The sequence below is a fragment of the Rhamphochromis longiceps genome, linkage group LG13 (assembly GCF_057381845.1).
Source record: "Rhamphochromis longiceps isolate RC_006_pf linkage group LG13, R_longiceps_female_GT1.1, whole genome shotgun sequence".
Taxonomy (NCBI): Eukaryota; Metazoa; Chordata; class Actinopteri; order Cichliformes; family Cichlidae; genus Rhamphochromis; species Rhamphochromis longiceps.
The window spans coordinates 1,363,883-1,382,073 of NC_140569.1; the positions used below are offsets into that span (position 1 = coordinate 1,363,883).

At 39.7% G+C, this 18,191-nt stretch overlaps 1 protein-coding gene, 1 long non-coding RNA gene and 1 pseudogene across 3 annotated transcripts in view; 1 reads left to right on the forward strand and 2 right to left on the reverse strand.

Moving 5' to 3' along the window:
- Positions 1 to 18,191, forward strand: part of slc2a15a (solute carrier family 2 member 15a) — a 48,074-nt gene that overhangs the window by 14,198 nt on the left and 15,685 nt on the right. The window contains exons 3-7 of the mRNA XM_085427280.1: positions 247 to 407; positions 2,220 to 2,344; positions 2,632 to 2,777; positions 3,074 to 3,206; positions 15,224 to 15,411. Of these exons, the coding sequence (XP_085283406.1) occupies positions 247 to 407; positions 2,220 to 2,344; positions 2,632 to 2,777; positions 3,074 to 3,206; positions 15,224 to 15,411 (753 nt within the window). The remainder of the gene's footprint in view (positions 1 to 246; positions 408 to 2,219; positions 2,345 to 2,631; positions 2,778 to 3,073; positions 3,207 to 15,223; positions 15,412 to 18,191) is intronic.
- Positions 3,821 to 7,901, reverse strand: LOC146654969 (uncharacterized; annotated as a pseudogene). The gene is made up of 4 exons (XR_014914261.1): positions 7,245 to 7,901; positions 6,909 to 7,075; positions 6,660 to 6,755; positions 3,821 to 5,417 (listed from the first exon to the last, which is right to left on the reverse strand). The product of XR_014914261.1 is annotated as an uncharacterized LOC146654969 (transcript).
- Positions 8,014 to 13,531, reverse strand: LOC146654970 (uncharacterized). The gene is made up of 4 exons (XR_014914262.1): positions 12,831 to 13,531; positions 11,038 to 11,081; positions 8,347 to 8,443; positions 8,014 to 8,177 (listed from the first exon to the last, which is right to left on the reverse strand). It is a non-coding gene; the product is annotated as an uncharacterized LOC146654970 (long non-coding RNA).

Sequence of the window (18,191 nt, forward strand, 5' to 3'; positions counted from 1 at the left end):
GGGTCAGGGGCAAGTGACTGCCTAACGCGAGGACTTTAAATATCTTTGGGTCTTGTTCACGAGTGAGGGGAGCGGGAGATCAGCAGACAGCAGCTGGAAGGATGTCGACGCTGTACAGGTCATGGATGAATGGATGGGTGGATGCATGTCTTTCTTTCATACTTTTTTGTTTCTATTCTTATTTGATCTTATTTGTATGTCTGTTATCTAAATGCATCCTATTTGTGCTCTTCCTCACACTGTCAGTACATCAAGGACTTCTACAACAAGACAGTGGTGGGACGCAATGGAACAGGACTCAGTGAGGAGACCCTGACCCTCATGTACTCTCTGACTGTGTCTGTATTTGCGGTTGGAGGTCTGCTGGGCTCACTCATTGTGGGGATGCTGGTCACACGCTATGGCAGGTAAAACATTCGTCTTCATTTTTTTTTAAACTTAATTACTGAGAAGTATACAACAGTTTCTACTGTACATATGATAAGTAGTGCTGTCAGTGTTAATCTTGTTAAAATGACGTTAACGCCATAACCGCATTAACGCGGCAAATCTCCATTAGCGAGTTAGCGCGGATCGCCCCGTGCGCGGGACTGCACGGCATCAACGCATTAGCACTGTTAGCTCGTTAACGCATTAGCACCGTCCAGGTATGTGTGGGCTGAAATTTCATATATGCAACATACAATATAATTCCATAAAAATCCCCCCAAAATAATTTTAAAAACACCATAATACCTGGCGGAGGTTTACGCTGGTGTAGGTGTGCCGCGGTCAGTGGAAGAATCCGCGAGTTTCTCTGTGAGTTTCCCATTACGTCGTAGCTACTCGGTGCTTGTTGGAAGTTTAGGGTTTTTTTCTCTGTAAAAAGAAGTTTTCTTCCCACGCACAGCGGACACTAATGTTTTTGTCACTTTTTATGGAATCAAACTCAAAGTAAGGTCAGTACTTCCACGCTTTAAACGCTGCACGCTCATACTCTCTCCCGCAATCGATATGTGATCCATTGTTGATCTGCACACAGCTGTTGTCACGAACGTCGCACTCGCTTACGTCACTGTCGTGAGACATTCTCGCAAAAAAATCACGGTTTTAGTAACGCAGTAACACAGCGTTCCTACGGGAAAGTAACGGTAATCTAATTACTGTTTTTGCAATAGTAATCCCTTACTTTACTCGTTACTTGAAAAAAGTAATCGGATTACGCGTTACTGCCCATCTCTGATGATGGGTTGGTGACACATTTCTCCTTTTTTCCACATTCCTGTCAGTCTACATTTAAATGAAAATAAAATCATATTTATAAGCTGATCAATTTCTTCACATTCATTCACATTCTTCAGATTTATGGTTAATCACAGCGTATGAGCAAAGTTTGTGGCTATTTGGGACTTAAACAGCTTTGCATGTGTGTCAACCCGATATCAGCGTGAAATAGTCACGCCGGTCCACCGTGTTCATTTCACACTATCCAAAGCATGAAATGTGTCGGGAGTTTCGTGTGTGGAGGAGAGGAAGAGATGACCCAAATGCAGGACTCGCGGTGAAAGCTGGTGTTTATTGAACGAACAGGAAATGACTGGCTGACTGAATGAACTGAGCATATGGCGACAACCTAACAGCAACACTGACGCTGAACCGAGATAAACTGAGGGTTTAAATGCAGCGACTCACGAGGATGATGATGAGAGACCGGTGAGTACACGGCTGAACATAATGAATCCAGAAATGGAACATGAGGAAAACAAACAGTGAACATGAACTGAAAATGCAGCGTCAACGACCCAGGAACCCTGACAAAGTGAACACACATGCAGGAGTTGCATTTCCAGCAGAGAAAGCTACTTAAAACCAAGAAATCAGCAGTGAACAAAATTCACTACATTCCAGAGTCCTGAACTGCCAGAATAGCTGGGCAGCTAATATGTATTTACACGAGCATGTGCTAACAATGCCTGTTTACACACATTCCTATATTATTGAATAAATGAAGTGTCTCCCTCTGCTATTACTGCAGCTTCTGCATGCATGTCCATTTCATGCTTTTGAGAGGCAAAGTGTGAAACCGACGCAGTGAACCGGTGTGTCTATTAAACATTTTGCAATGATCCTGGGTTGGTTATGACTGTGTGTATCAGGGGATGGGGTTTCCATTATTGCCCTTGCTGTTTCATAAACCTCTGGGTCACTTACTTTTATGTGCTTTGTACGTGTACTTTCAGGAAGGGGACAGTGGTAAACACAACAGTGTTGGTGTTTATTGCTGCTTTACTCATGGGCTTTAGCAGGATATGTGGGTCACCTGAGATGATCATCATTGGCCGTTTCATCACAGGAATCCACTCAGGTACACACACACACACACACACACACACACACACACACACACACACACACACACACACACACACACACACCAGTCTGAGGAAGGCCATTCCCTGTGTGCAGAGGAAGAAATATTGGCAAAGCACCGTGATAAAAAACTCTTTTTTCCCCAGTGGCCCTAATCCTCTTCTGTAATAAACACATCCTCATTCCCAACTCTTTATATACTTTATTTTCAATTAAATTAATGTTTAAAAGTGAATCAGAGTAATATCATAACAATCTTCTTCTTTGCTCTTATTCTTGCAGGCATCTCTCTAAGTGTGGTACCAATGTACTTGGGTGAGATAGCACCAAAGAACTTGAGAGGTTTCCTTGGCCTTGTGCCGAGCATCTTCATTGGAACTGGAGTTTTTGTTGCCCAAATCCTCGGTCTACACGAGCTTCTAGGAAAGGTAGTCAAGCAACCTGCGTGCGGACTGGACTGTAGCATACACTGCTAACAGTATACTTTAAATCAAACAGTCAAGATGTGATTGAAGACTTTCAATTTCAAACGTTCAGAAGGTTTTACAAAATGTGCTCTAAAAGCTGTTTAGGAACCAAAGACAATGTTATACATGGTCCCCCCATGTTCAAAGGCTTGTGACTGATTTGTTGCCAAACCAAAATGTTGCTATTAATGAATTATTGCTGGTGTTTTTCTCAGCACTTACTGTTGGTAAGCATAACTGTTGTGTTACTGTTGTAGGAGGAGCACTGGCCCCTCTTTCTTTCAGTGATTGCTGTGCCCACTTTCATCCAGCTGATGTTGTTGCCATGGTTCCCAGAGAGTCCTAGGTACCTGCTGATTGAGAAGCACAACATCCACGGTACCATCAGAGGTCAGTTTGCTTTTAGTGCAACATTATTTAGGTTGGAGGATGAAACAGCGGCACAGTGTCTGTAGGAAGGGTTAGACTTACAGAAGTGTTCAGTGGAGACATTGATTTCTTTACTGTGCTTCAGCAGCTTGTGTGACAGCTTAAAGAAAGCTGTAGAACTGATTGTATTATAGTAATGATCTGCAATAGATGCTGACCTGATTTAAAAAAGATGGAGCTGGGACAGGGGTGCTATATTCTGAGAAAAAAAATCTGAATATATGAGATTAAAATTATGTATTTAAAACTATTTTTCCATATGTCAGGAATCTTGTTGTTCATGGGGGTAAGATTATAAATATCAGTTAGTGGCTCAACTTTAAGAAAATAAGGATCAAGTTTATCAAGACCAAAAGCTTTAAAGCTTCGTGTACCTCCATGACAGAGAGAGAAGCTCAAAAGAAAAGAAAGCCTCCTTTTCACCAGTCAGTTTTAATCCTGGATTGAGGTGGTCTCGCAGTTTTAAACAAGTAACATGTGTATTTAAAACTGAGAAAAGGCAACCAGTCTTGATTAAAATCTACAGCCAGGAAATTTTCACAAAGCTCTAAGGTACACTGTAAAACCAAATAAGTTAATTTAACTCAAAACTTTTGGTGAAACTGATTACATAAAATATTTTAAGTAACCAAACCTCAAAGATGAAAGTCAATTAAACACACTTTATTTATTAGCTTTAGATAAATATTTTTAAGTACCAATGACAAATGTTTTCATGTTATATCCACATTCTTGGTTTGGTACTCTCTACTTAATATTTTGAGTTTCAAGTACAAATCTAAATCAAGTAAATATAAGGAATTAATATTTAGTTTTAAAATGTTAACCATTTTAAGTTAATGATACTCAAAACTTTAAAATACACCCAAACTCCTGTAGTAGCCAAATTTACTGTGTTTTGAATTGGATATAAAAATAAAAAATGTGTTAGAAATAAGCAACTGCACTTGTAAAAACATGACAAACAAGACCGACAACATAAATTTAACTTACAAATTTATTGAGTAACATTAACTTGTGAAGACACAATGTCTTAACATTTGCCTTTTTTCAGAGAACCAAAAATACTTGTGTGTAGCAAGGGGATAGAGCTGAGATCCTCTTTCGGTATGACAAATGCAGTACAGTAATAAATGACAAATTAAATTTCCTTGCATGTATGTTCAGAAAAAAACAAACAAACAAAAAAAACAAAAAAAACCAAAAAAAAAACAAACCAAATCTCGGGCAATCCCAAAGACAAATTCACCAAATATTATTGGGAATAATTTCAGAAATGTCAAGTTTAGGCACAAGGTTACAATATTAGAAATAAAGACTTTCACAACATGTGAAACCTGAATACAACAGTATTTAGATGCCATTAACAGTTGAGTATGGCATTTTTGTTAAAAATAAAAAAAATGAAAAAACACACAGAAAATCCTGCATTGCCAGGTGGGGAAACTGAATGAAAGTAAATTACAGTGCAGCTAATACACAGGAATATTATTGGGAACCTTTTTAATATGCCAATACTGTTATTACAAAATCAGCAAAGGGTTATTACTAAACCAATATACACATCTGTACAGTGCAATCATGCTGTCAACAACAGACCAATAAAACCTTAAATAGATAAATCCTTCTTTAGAAACATAAAACAAAGTCTTGTAAAACTCCTTATCACCTTCCCCTTTTATTTTGGATGTTCGGCTTTTAGATAATAGAGTATGAAATGAGAGTATGCAAATGCCAACATTTTCTTGCTTGTATTCTCTCTTTTTTTTTTTTAAACTTATCCAGACTTGGAAAAATGATAAACTAGTTACTTGCTTTAACAGGCACTTGAGGGCTGTGTAGGAACCCTGGACATTATTCTGCTGCCAAAAGATCATTTTTGAGACTCAGCACCTTGGGCTTCAACTTCCCATCCTCCAGACCCATCAACACTTTCTGAATAAAGTCAAATGTGTTGGCCAAACATTTTGGGTAGCTTAGATGCAGGGCGTAAGTCAGTCCAAATACTACTAGAAATGCATCAGCCAGGGTGGGGAAATCAATGATCATGTTACCCTCAACCAAAACTGCAATCTTCTCAGGGCAGAAGAATGTTGCATCGCTGGAATTGGCTCTGATCAGGAGGAGTCCAAGTGGCACTTCACTAATATCTGGTTCATCAGAATGCATCATCTACAGAAAAAAAAAAAAAAAAATTACTACATGTTAGTACATTCCTATTTCTCTTAGGCTACGTTCACACTGCAGGTCTCAATGCTCAATTCAGATTTTTTGATCAAATCAGATTTTTTTGGTCTGCTTGTTCACACTACAAATAAAATGCGACAGAAAAAGCGCTCTAGTGTGAACGCTCAAAGCGGCCGCATGCAGAAAAGAAGACGTCACACACAACGCGCTCTGTTTAGACCCAGAGCAACAGTATGTTTGACTGATGGCCTTAATATAAAGACTTCGGACTTCACGTTTCCCAATTTTTGCTTTAAGTTATTTTGTCATTTACATAATAATGTAGATAACCTAATAATGATCCTTATTGCTGTTTTAGAGGAGCGGTGCTTCAAAGGATAGTTGCAGGTTTCTGTCAGAAGCTGCAGATTATACAGTACAAATAAAATGTTCACGTTTCTCCAACGTTGTCTTCCCAACAGTTTCACTGACATCTACACGGGATGGCCAGAAAGCGTTCACGATGTCTTTTCGGGCGCTTCTCCGTAGCTGATAATTGGCGTCTGTCTTGTGTCAGTGACGTAAAAGACTGATTTAATGTGGCTTGACCGTTCAAACAGCAGTCGCTTTCTAAAACATCAGATATGTATCGGATTCAGTACCACATACGAAAGTGACCCAGATCGGATTTGAAAATATTGGATTTGTGCCGTTCACACTGTCATACCATGATCGGATAGATGGGTCGCAGAGGGTCCCAAAAAAAAAAAAAAAAAAAAAAAAAAAAAAAAATCTGATTTGATGCGCTTTCGCCTGCAGTGTGAACGTAGCCTTAGTCTCATCTACACAAGTCACTATACAAATACTGGATTATCCCCATCTTAGAAATCAAGTGTTTGAACAACAAAAAAGCCAAAACACACCAAAAACTTGAGAAAAATAAAAATGACAACTAGTACTCATAAAGCAAAGTCATACCTCTTCATGGCAATAACTACAGAAAGTCAATGGGAGTTCTATTATTTAAAAAAATAAATAAATGTACAGTGATGTATGGTTGGGCTAGGAACATTATAGAAGGGTAGGGTCTATACACATTAAGAATATGTGGTGTTTCCCCCATTATGTGACATGGACACTGTTGTAGACAGACCCAAAGGATGGAGATACTTCTCACACTGTCAAAGTTTCATAATGGTTTGTGAAATCTAAACAAGTTTGATACTTGGATACTGTTCACAAACTTACATCCCACGTTTTGATGAAGGTAGAGGTGTCTTCGTGCAAATAGGCAGGGAGGGCATGAAGCACAACAGCACGTCGGGCATGAATATCAACTTGTTCCTACATCACAATAAGATTTTTTTTTAATTATTGGCTTACCTAGTCAAGAACGGCAGTTAAAAATGGATCAAATTAAATAAATCTAAAAACTCTAAAAAAAAAAAAAAAGAAAGAAAAAAAAAGAAAAAGCACACAAGACAAAACCCCACCTACCTGGAGATCATAGGTTCGGAAGAGCTGAGACAGAACATCAGACACTTCCCTGTGCGAGCAGCTTTCTTTCGGAATAAGCTCTGGAGCCGGGGAGCATGTTGGTCCAACACAGCATAAAAGTGGTTCTTCAGGGTGAGGTTTGTAATTCTGTGGAATTCTGCATAGATCTGAACACACAAAATAAATTTACAAGTTACGATTAGTCTACAAATCTTTGCAAAATACATCAAAATCCTTACACTACCATGGCCTAATTTGTATTAATTCAGACAGGCCACATAACAGAAATCAATATAATATACATCTTGTTATATGCATCATCTAAGGAAACCTTACCTGAGATTCCAATTTCAGAGCAGGCCAGCGATCCAGGATGGCACCTACGGGTAGGTCATCACTGATGATCTCTTTGCGTCGCAAGGCAAATGTGGTATGCATCAGCTTTGTAATCAGGACGTGATTCTTTTCACTTTTCTTGACTTCATCCACAATCTGTAGTCTTAGCTGCTCAAGGCTAACAGCATCTTCACCCCTTGGGAAATTCGGCAGAAAGTTTACTTCTGCCTTTTTAGGTCTCTTAATGTCAGTGTGTGGTGACTGCTTGTCTGGGTCATTTCGACTTCTCCTTCCAGAATTCACAGCTACCTCTTGAAATCCAGCCCGACTCAATTTAGCACGATAGTTCCCCATCTTAAACTTTAGGCTATTTTTCCACCCATACCAGCCTGTCTGTGATCCAGGCTCCTTCAGACAAGGATGCTTAGTGACAAGAGCTTCAGCTACAACTGATATGTCCCGATCACTAGGATATGCTTTGAAACTATGCATTTTAGCTGCAAGAGTTTCAAGAATGTCATGCTTTTGTCCCCTAGACAACTTGAGAGCCTTTCCTGTTCTCTCATAAGCAACATCACCCTCACCAAGTATGAGTTCTACCTCATAGGAAAATGTAGGAATTGGGAAATCCTGAGGCCATCTTTCAACCCTGTCTGGAGTCATGGCATGGGGTAGTATTATTGTGTCATCTGATGCTACTGAACTTTTACAACAGCTTTCTGTGGAAGTTCCTCAATATCTAGAAGTGAACAAAGCTGCCTGTCAAAGTCTGGGTCTTCGTATAATAAGCTAAAGTCATAGTCAAGTTTGAACTTTTCTTTTATAATGTCTTTTAGCTGATCCACAGATTCTGGACGTGAGAATAAAGTCAGTTTTCCTCACAATTTCTTTTGAGACATGAACATGAAGTAGTAGGGCTTGAGCAGACATTTCCTAGAAAGGAAAAGAAAAGAGTAGTAGTTGTTCTTTTTTTCACCCTGATCTATTTGGCTACATGTGGCTTATTCCAAAAGCAATATTAATCTTGCAAGTGTCTGATCAGAATGAATCTTTTTTGTGTCAACAACAGATGTCCATCAACAGTATATGCTGTCAGACTTACTGTATCATTTAGCTCCGGCAGCTGATACACCGAAAAACTGTCTGTTAATGTCAGCTCAAACGACCTCAAATGCTCAATGTACCAGCATTCGTAATTCCTGCAAAACAAGGAAATGGAATTGTTTACAAGCAGAAGATATTCAATCCTGCTGAATGTTGGAAGTCCTCCAGTCTGGCCTGCAGAGACAAACATTCCATTTGCATACTCCGTTCCATTTAGGGACACTTTATGAGTGGTGTATATGTTTTGGCTGTCTGTCTTAGTCTTGATAAAATCTTGTGCTACTTCAGGCAAAGTTGCAACTTGGACACAGGTGACACTTGAAGCTTGCGCTTGCGGTTTGAAAAACAAGGGTCCATTGAGGTGATATGCCATCATATGCTGATGCCTGGTTGCAAGTGTTTTCAAAACATTCTTGATGTTCTTTGTATCCTGAATAACTCCTTTGAAAAAGCGATGTTTTCCCTCAAATCTCATGGTCCACAGGTTAATCAAAGGACCGAAGCGCTTTGTTAGCTCAGGATAATGCTCAATGTAGTGATGCTTGGGTTTGAGCTTAAAATCAGGAAACACTGTTTTAAGGCCTTGTCTGTGCTCCTTTATTTTGGTTTGCAGGTACTGAATAGATTCTTCTGTGAAAGATGGAGACAATACAAGCTGTACAACTTCTTTGAGATCCATCATTGTAGCCCATACTTCATCTTGCTCAGGGACTTTACTTCCCACCATAAGTGGTATTAATCTCAACAAGGTGGAGTTTTCATGCCCGTTTCCCCCAATGCTTAGCTTGGATGCAAAATTCTTGGGAATCGGTTGGGGTTTATCAAGTCTGTCTGAATGCTGGTATGGAAATGTGCGGATTTTTGTATTTAGATATTCCAAAGAAAAATATTTTCGCCGAATAAGTTCTCCAATGCACAGCGCCAACTCCACAGGCACAATCCCTTCAAAAAGATCATGCAGTATGTCTGGTGGGAAACCAGTGATGGGATGAAAGTGCTGCAGTGCTTTTCTGAGGGGACAATCATCTTTTACACCGACATGGTTTAAATTATCTTCTTGTACAGTTTTTTCCACAAGAAGATCGTGACACTCCGTTGTTCTCATGGTGAATTCACCATCAGAAACTTCAGTGGTCTGCATCTGATTTGCAGTGCAACAGCAGAATCTGCAAAAATGATGTGCTCTGAAAGACTGGACAAAGCCCGCAAGACCATGAGCAGCTAAATTATCAGCTGCCACAAAGAGCACAGAACCCTTGATGCATTCACCAAGGGTTTCTATGAAGAGGCCCTCCTGCTCCAGAGTTTGCAAATCTTTCAACAAAGGGGAAAGAACATTTTCATAACCATGCTTCTGCAGGTCAGAAACTTTGCACAGCAAAGCTAGTTGTATAACATGTAGGCTTGACCTGTACTGACTTGGTAGATTGGCAAGTAACCAATACACTGCAGTAAGTTTGTGGATCTTTCTAGCTGTGCCTAAAGGATTGGCTAGCTCAATGTCATCCACATACAAAATCAGTGACAACCTCAGCTCTCCGGCTGCTGACAGAAACTGGTTCTCTTTGAAATATGTCCCATCTGTATAGGACATGTACACCCCAGGTGGTGATTGTTTAGTTTCTTTGATTTTATCAAGAATATCAGTATTTTTGAACATACTCTGGAGCATCTGCAATACTGGGACATATACTACTGTGGGACCACTAGAACCTAGAGAGTATTGGACAGGCATTACTAGAGGGTAATGGCTCCTCACAAAGGTTTTCCTCCGCTTAGCAGTGGATAACTCTGCACCTGCTGTAGCTGCATTAACAAAAACATTTGTGTTCATAACAGCTTCCACCAACTCATTCAATACGACTTCACTCACTGGCTGACTATGCTGGTGCAGAATGTTGGTAATAGAGTCTCTCACAAGAGGTTTGGACAGTGAGAATATCTGCAACAAGTCGTCAATGATGTTCTGTATTGCTCTCTCTGACACATGAAGAACACTGTACATTTTTAAGAAGAGGGAAGACAAGTTGTTTTTTAACTGATTTTGCAGTTCCTCAGTGTCATGTGTGGACTCAGAAGGATTAGAGGAAGGACTTCCAAGTTCATAGTCATAGTTTGAGGGACCAGCATCCTCATATTCAACATTACTCTGTAAAGGATGGTTAGCAGTTTCTTTAAGGATAATTTCACACTTAAAGGCTGAAATATCACCATCAGGATGACACCTACTTCAATGGGTATTGAAGGAAGAATACACATTAGTACGGTAGTGACAATTTTTGAAAGGGCAATCTAATGTCTCATGCTGTTTTAGATGTGTCCTTAAGTGACTAAGGACATTTTTATCATTGAATGGTTGGCTACAACCACAAAGAGGGCAAAGAAATACTGCACTTTGATCTCTACTTTGCAAAACTTTCTGAGAATGTATCCGTGTTAAATGAATTTTCAAAGCATTCAGTGACTGAAATGTACAGATACAGCAATCATATGGACATGGCAAAGGACTGACTGAGGAAACATTCCTATGATGTAACCGATAGTGCTCAAGCACCTCTGTTTTCCAAAGATAAGATTACAAAGTTTGCACTTGAACGCCATTGTATGATTTTTTTTTTTTTTTTACTTTTTTTAAAGTAACTGTGGAAGTGCTATCAGTGTTTTTTCTTATTTTTAGCAATCAACATACCAAAATAGTATCTTTCTACACCAGCAAGGAGTTTCAGCCTTAACCTGAAAAGAGAGAGAAAGAAATAGGTATAATATGTTATTGTCCAGCGCTTTGTCACTTTTTTTTTTTTTACATAATCAGTTATCAAACACTGTATACATACAGGTGGTCTAACAACAACCACTTTTTAAACATTTGCTAATGCCATCACATAGATATACAAACTAGACAAAGAGTTACAAACATCATATTAAAACTGGAACAACAAGAAAAATGTAATGCAGGGATCGCTGGTGTGTAGCGGACACAAAAGCAGACGAAGGTGAGACAGAACCGAATCTTCAAAAAAAAAAAACAAAAAAAAAAAAACCCCAAACCAAAGAAAAACAAAAAACAAAAAACAAAACAAGCTGTTTATTTCAGGGTGATGTCCAAAAACATAAAAGCCAGGCAAGGCGAAACAAGGGTGAAACTAAACTAAAACCTTAACTGCGGAAAACCTAAACTAACATTGAAAACAATAACGAGAGACAAGAGCATGAAACTTAACAGGGACATGCAAACATAAAAGTCTAAACACAAGCATGAACATGAACCTGAGCAGTAGCAGAAATTCTGACTTTGACATGAAGATAAATAGACACTGAACAGATGAAGACAGAGGACTTAAATACATAGAAAGGATAAGAGGGAAATGGAAACACCGGGGAAACACAGCTGACACAAATGAACCTGAATGCCACAGGGTAAGTACAACAAAACAAACTGAACATGGAACACCAGACTCTTCACAGTAAAACAGAAACAAGAAAGGGACGCAGTCAAGACAACACGAGCTTGACAAATATAACATGGAACACGCAGAAATACATGGGGAGACTCAAGGAAACAGATTAGGGAAATGCGGGCATGGACATAAAAGTAAAACACAGAAGACAAGACGGACCGTACAGAGAACAGACAAGACACATAACCAAGGTGACAGATGAAACATAACTAGGCCAGAACTCAACTAACCCTTAACTAATAATAACACAGGAATTTCACCTTATTTCAATATAACATCAAAAATAAACTCAAAAAGTCCTTCTAATGTACACTGGGGTTGAGAATAAAATTAGAGAAAAAAAACTGTTTGGTAAATGTATTATTGATGGGTTCACCCTCAAGTTAACCTGAAATAGACCAGGCACAACAACTTAATAGTTCAGAAGATTCAACATTCCTACTTGTATACAGAACTATTTGCAACCCAAACCAAGTTCTACCGCCTAATTATATGATGATTGATCACTCCTTATATCATCCTGTGCCTACAATATTGATGCCCTAGTTTTAATATATACAATTCCAGAGAACTAAACATAGCTTTCAAGTTCCACCAGTTGGCAAATGAGTTAGCTAAGCAGCGCAGCAGTGCAACAAAGACTCAACAATTTATCCACAAGGCAGTTTATAAACTACAAATCTGTTTAGCACTCTAGAAACGCCTGCTAAAGACTTATTTTACAGTAGTAAGAGATTAGAAATGTATGAGCAGGGCTTAGCTTTAGTGATCGCCTCTGCTGGGACTAATAATGTGTTATACTAAATGTTAGCTTATTAGCACAATTCATGCAAAACACACTTTGGAGCCAATGCCACCAAGACCATACACTGTAACCCTATTTGTACATTAGGTGGCATAGATTTTTTTTTAAAAAAAAAAAAAAGCAAAGCAATTCTTAAATGCCTGCTACAATTCAACATTTATGACGATAAAAATTCGTATTACAAAGGAGAAATAAGGTTTCAGAAAAAATAAAACTTACCACAAAAGCGCCCACAAAGACAAAATTGCTGCAAAGGCGGTAAATGCAGCTAGCCAAGTGCAGAGCGTTAGCTGTTCCAGTTCAAAGGTCTGTAACATACCACAGCACGTCCTCCTTTATCCAGCGTCAAAGGCAATGCAGCAAAAAACCTTCCCAAGTGATTTTATTTCTGTTCGGAAATTAACGTTCCACAGCTTTCTTTCGGAGTAATGAGCGGGCATTCGGACGAAGCGGCGATTCCAAGATGGTTCCCAGCTCCTCATGAAGAACAGGTGGCGCATGTACGTACGTACGTAGGCACGTACGTGACGTCAGTGTCGACTCAAATTATTCGAGGGCAATTTCTGAAACTAATCAACATATTCAAGTACTGATAACTTGAAAAAACAAACTTGTTCAAACTACTCAAAGAAATAAAGGTGTATGAACTTATAACGGGGTTTTAAGTAGTTGCAACTCATTTCATTTATCAAACTATTACTATTCGGTCTTACAGTGTACCTGTGTGACTGTTTGACAGTGTGGAAGGCTGGAACTGGACACCAGTGATGATGAAGCCGTGATAATGTAAGCTCCACTTTGTTAGTGTGGCCAGGGGGTGTGATGAGGAAAAGAAACCAATGAGCACGGCACATTCACACACACTGAGACGGTGGTGTGGTGACTGGGAGCTTAAAAGCTTTACAATCACAAGGACACCACAAAATGCCACCCTGGGTATATCTAGTTCAAACTATGCTAGTAGGCACTCAGGTCTGTTATGCTTCGGACAGAAATGTGGTTCAGGGTGTAAAATAAATAGTTTATTGCCAGCTACGTAAAAAACAGACATCAAATAAAAGTTGTTAATTTAATTGCATCTACACTGGTAATTGATTCAGAGTTGTGGCTTATTAGTGGGGATGCCAGATGATGATGAAGTCCGAAGAATCATCAACCTTTACATGAGCTCTCACTAAGGTGCAGCTTAAACCAGGGGTGCAAAAGTAGCTGCATACCACAGAAAACACAAAATCAACTAATCGTAAAAGAGGGATTACAAAGACTTAAACATTCTGGGTCACCACAGAGATCCAGTGGGTTGTGCCTGAGCCTCCCACCAGGCATGGAGGAAACGCTTCTGAGAAAATAATCTGCAGGCAATCACAACAAAAGGACCAGCAGCCTCAATCAACAACCATATTCAGACTGAAGTAGCAGCGGCATGGATGTGACCTGTAACAGCTAGGAAGGTCAGGTGACCGAAGCCCCGGGTACGTACAGCAGCCGGCGTGCCAGAGAGGGATGCTCAGGTAGCAGCTACAATCACATGATAGTGATGGTGTGATGAACCCTAACAAATATGTCAAATACTGCATTTCTGGCCAATCGCTTCACCAACGGGCAGATGACACGAAGGCTACGTCCACACGTTTTCTCTCCGTTTTGGCCGCCCGTCCACACTGAGAAGCCGTTTTTGCTCAAGGAAAACGCAGCGTTTGGAAAACGCTCTCGAAAACACACGCATTTGAAAACGGTGCTTTCGCGTCGCAGTGTGGACAGTGAAAACGGAGACTTTCGAAAACGTTGACGCATGTTAGTCATGTGATGTAATAAGAAGCCCCTCGAAGCATAAGTAACAGAGGATTCAGCATCACCTGATCCAGCCCTAGCTACAGTATATATTATTTATCAAAAAAAAAGATGTTAAAAACCAGCCAGTGTTACGTGTCGTAGACTTCTCAACCAAAAATCTCACACAACTGTTAGAACATGTGACTCAGACATACAGGCAGGTTGAAAGGTGCAGCTGTCGTTGTTTTATAAGATTCAGATCACCAATACTCCACTAATAAACAGGAAATGCAACATGCATGTTGATGAGGAAGTCAGAGTCGCAGGGAACAAGATTTTATTTCTAGGTTTGACTGAGGCCAGGGAAAGTCCAGTGTTCTCAGGTGTTGAGGTGGAAACCCAGAGGAGTTCAAAAGCTGTCTGCAATCATTACAGAAACATTGTTATTTTTTTATTTATATGTAAATCTCATAAATCCAGGGAGTTTCTCTCAGACCACAGTCCTCCTCCCCAGTTCACTATATATATATATATATATATATATATATATATATATATATATATATATATATGTATATATATATATATATATATATATATATATATATATATATATATATATATATATATATATATATATATATACGTATATATATACACATATATATATATATATATATATATATATATATATATATATATATATATATATATATATATATATATATATATATATATATATATATATATATATATATATATATATATATTGGTAAGTATATGTGGTGTGTGTGTATTTTTAAACGATGCACTATAACCACGCTACTCTTTTCTCTTAGCTCTGAAGTGGTACAGAGCTAAATGTAACATCCAGGCTGAGATTGAAGAGATGCAGGAGGAGCAGCGTTCCCTGTTCTCAGTGGAAACACTGTCAGTATGGAAACTGATGCTGGATGACACGGTCCGATGGCAGGTGCTGAGTGTGGTGGTCATCAACATTGGCATGCAGCTGTCTGGCATCGACGCTGTAAGAACAGTAAATAGTTATACACACGTGTAGATGTTGTAGCAGAAATCAACCTTTTTGCATTTTTACAGCTGCTGAGGTGTTAAAGCATGGAGGAGCAAGAGAGTCACGCACATTGAAATAAAGCATGTTATGAATGGATCAGCAAGTCTGCAGTTAAATATGAATATAAAATATGAAACTCATTTACAAATGACTTTTTAACGTAATTTGTGGAGTGAGACATTAAATTAATCATGTGAGAATTTAACGAATAATAAATAATATGTGTAATTATAAATAAATATTTCTAAATACGTTATTATTCATCCATCATTTAATTGTTCAAACAAAAAAAGGTTTTACACAAAAAACATTAAACACTCAACAAAATCCTTTTTTAAAATGCAGTAAGTCAAATGACTCATGAGGCTCATGTTAGCTTGTTAGAAGACATCCCAGCAGTACTATCTTACTACCATTGTTATTTAGTTAATGTGCTCTTCACAAATAGAGCCTGAAGCAGCTACTGCTGTTAGGACCAGCCCCAACATGATGTTACATCTACACTGTTACACCTGTCTCTCTGTCATTTTCATGTGTTATTTATTACTTCTACTGACTCGCTCTCTTCTACCTGCTTCCTACTCTACATATCACAGTGTTATTTGTGAACATCATGTCTTGGCATTCACTCTTTTCTCTGTATTATTTTAGGTTCTTTACTTTACAATATAAATACAGTATATATCTAAATATCACCATGAGGCGACTGCTGTTCTGATTTGAATTAATAGAAATGTAATTGAATTAAATAATACTCCGTGCAGATTTCTGCTTGACCTCCATCCTCTTCCTAGCTGCCCTAATCCTCTGCACTTCCTTCTCCTCTCTGTCTTCATCATTTTCATAATCAGATCTTCAAAGTACTCATTTGTACATTTCCATGTAATCAGTGTTACCCTGACCTGCTGCACACCCAGCTTGACCTCTCCCTCTCTAGCCACTGAATAGAAATCCTTTTGTTATTCTTTGTGTCCAGCCTCACATACAATTCCCCATAAACTTTTTCCTTTGCCATCTCTCTTTGCTGACTTCCCAGTAGTCCTGTCTGCTTTTTTCATCTTACGCGGAAGGCATTTAACCCTTGCCATTGGGTGGATTCATGGCAGTGTGGAGTCCACTGAAGTCTGGGACTGCAATGACCCAGACTGAGGAATCTTTGGAATGTGGAGACCATGTGGAACGGGCTCTGGCGCTGAAGCGCTCGCACTCACACGCTGACAGCATAGAGTCTGCTGGCTGCATGGAGACCTCTGCCCCAGGCTCAGACAGGGATTAGTGGGGCACTCGACTCTGGGAGAAGCAAAAGCCTCCACACAGCTCACACAAAAAATATATTTTTTGAGAGGACTGTTCCAAGAGCACAATTAACAGTCTTTAAGTTGGCAGACTCAGGCACAGGCTCTGTAAACGCCAAGATGTGAATGAGTGAACCTGCACAAGACAAAACTCTGAACTTTCAGGCTGGAAAACAGAAAACTCAGTATGTCTGTGAAGGTTCTCAGTCATCCAGGTCATCGTAGTCAAAGGAGCTTGCAAAGAAAAGCGTCTGGACTTCTTTAAGTTGCTTGAAGACGTTTCACCTCTCATCCGAGAAGCTTCTTCAGTTCTAAGGTCAAATGGTGGAGAGTCCCAGATATAAACCTAGTGGGAGTTTCCCCCCACAGAGGGACAAAAGGACCCCTGATGATCCTCTAATCGCCTGAGCCAAGGTGGGAAACTGGGTGTGGGTCCCAATCAGCCAGAGTTTCGGGTGTGTTCATTGTGAAACCTGACCCCACCTTATCATGCGAATTCCTGAGGTCAGATGGCCCAGGATGTGAGTGGGCGTTAAGGCGTCTGGGAAGGGATCTCAAAACTGGATTATAGATGGCAGAGAGTTGGTGTCGTAAGCCCCGCCTCTGTTCAAAGATGGTCGCTCACAGTGGACATAGATGCTTCTTTCACTCCTCTTTCAAACCATCTGTCCTCTCTGTCCAAAAAACTCAATCTGCAGAGCAGAGCTGAGTGTCTGTAGGAGATGAAAGGAGAAGTTAACTGTGGCCATGGTGAAACTGGAGACAGTATCTTGCATGATTTACAGTATGTTTCAGAGGGTTTACAGCGAATGGGCAGAAATCAAGAGGAAAGGTGAGTGGTTCAGTGGAAAGTGGGAAAGCAGGTGTGTCCTTGTTTTTAAAGCAGTGGCAGCTATCAGTTTGACTCAGTTAAGTTAAACTGACAGTGCTCTTCAAACTTTACAAGGAATGCATGTTAGTGAGCTTGGAATTGCTAAGGAACAAGGGAATGAATGAGAACAGAGTACTACGGAGCAAAAAACATAAACTGTGAATCACGGTCACCATGATGGTGACAAGGATCTGGTGGAAAACAGCTGGTTCTTAAATACCAAGAACTAATTAGACATTGCAAAGCAATTGCAGGAGAGAAAGCCCAGGAAAAGCCACTTTGCTGTGAGTAAGCATGTAATTTCTGCTGCTTCGGGGGTTACCACCACAACAAGCACCAACCAGCTTATAGTCACAGTTCAGTGCAACAGCCTCAGGAATGGGGCTGAACAGGGTCCATTGACACTCAGTGTCCTCATTCTCTGAATCCTGTCAAAGCTCTGCCGGAGGTGAGAGTTGATGATCTCATGGGCCTCTGCTAGGAGTTCTCAGAACACCCTCCATATATGTTTGGGTGCACCAGGTCTGTCCAGTGTCCTCCACTGGCCACCTAATCCAACTCACCACCAA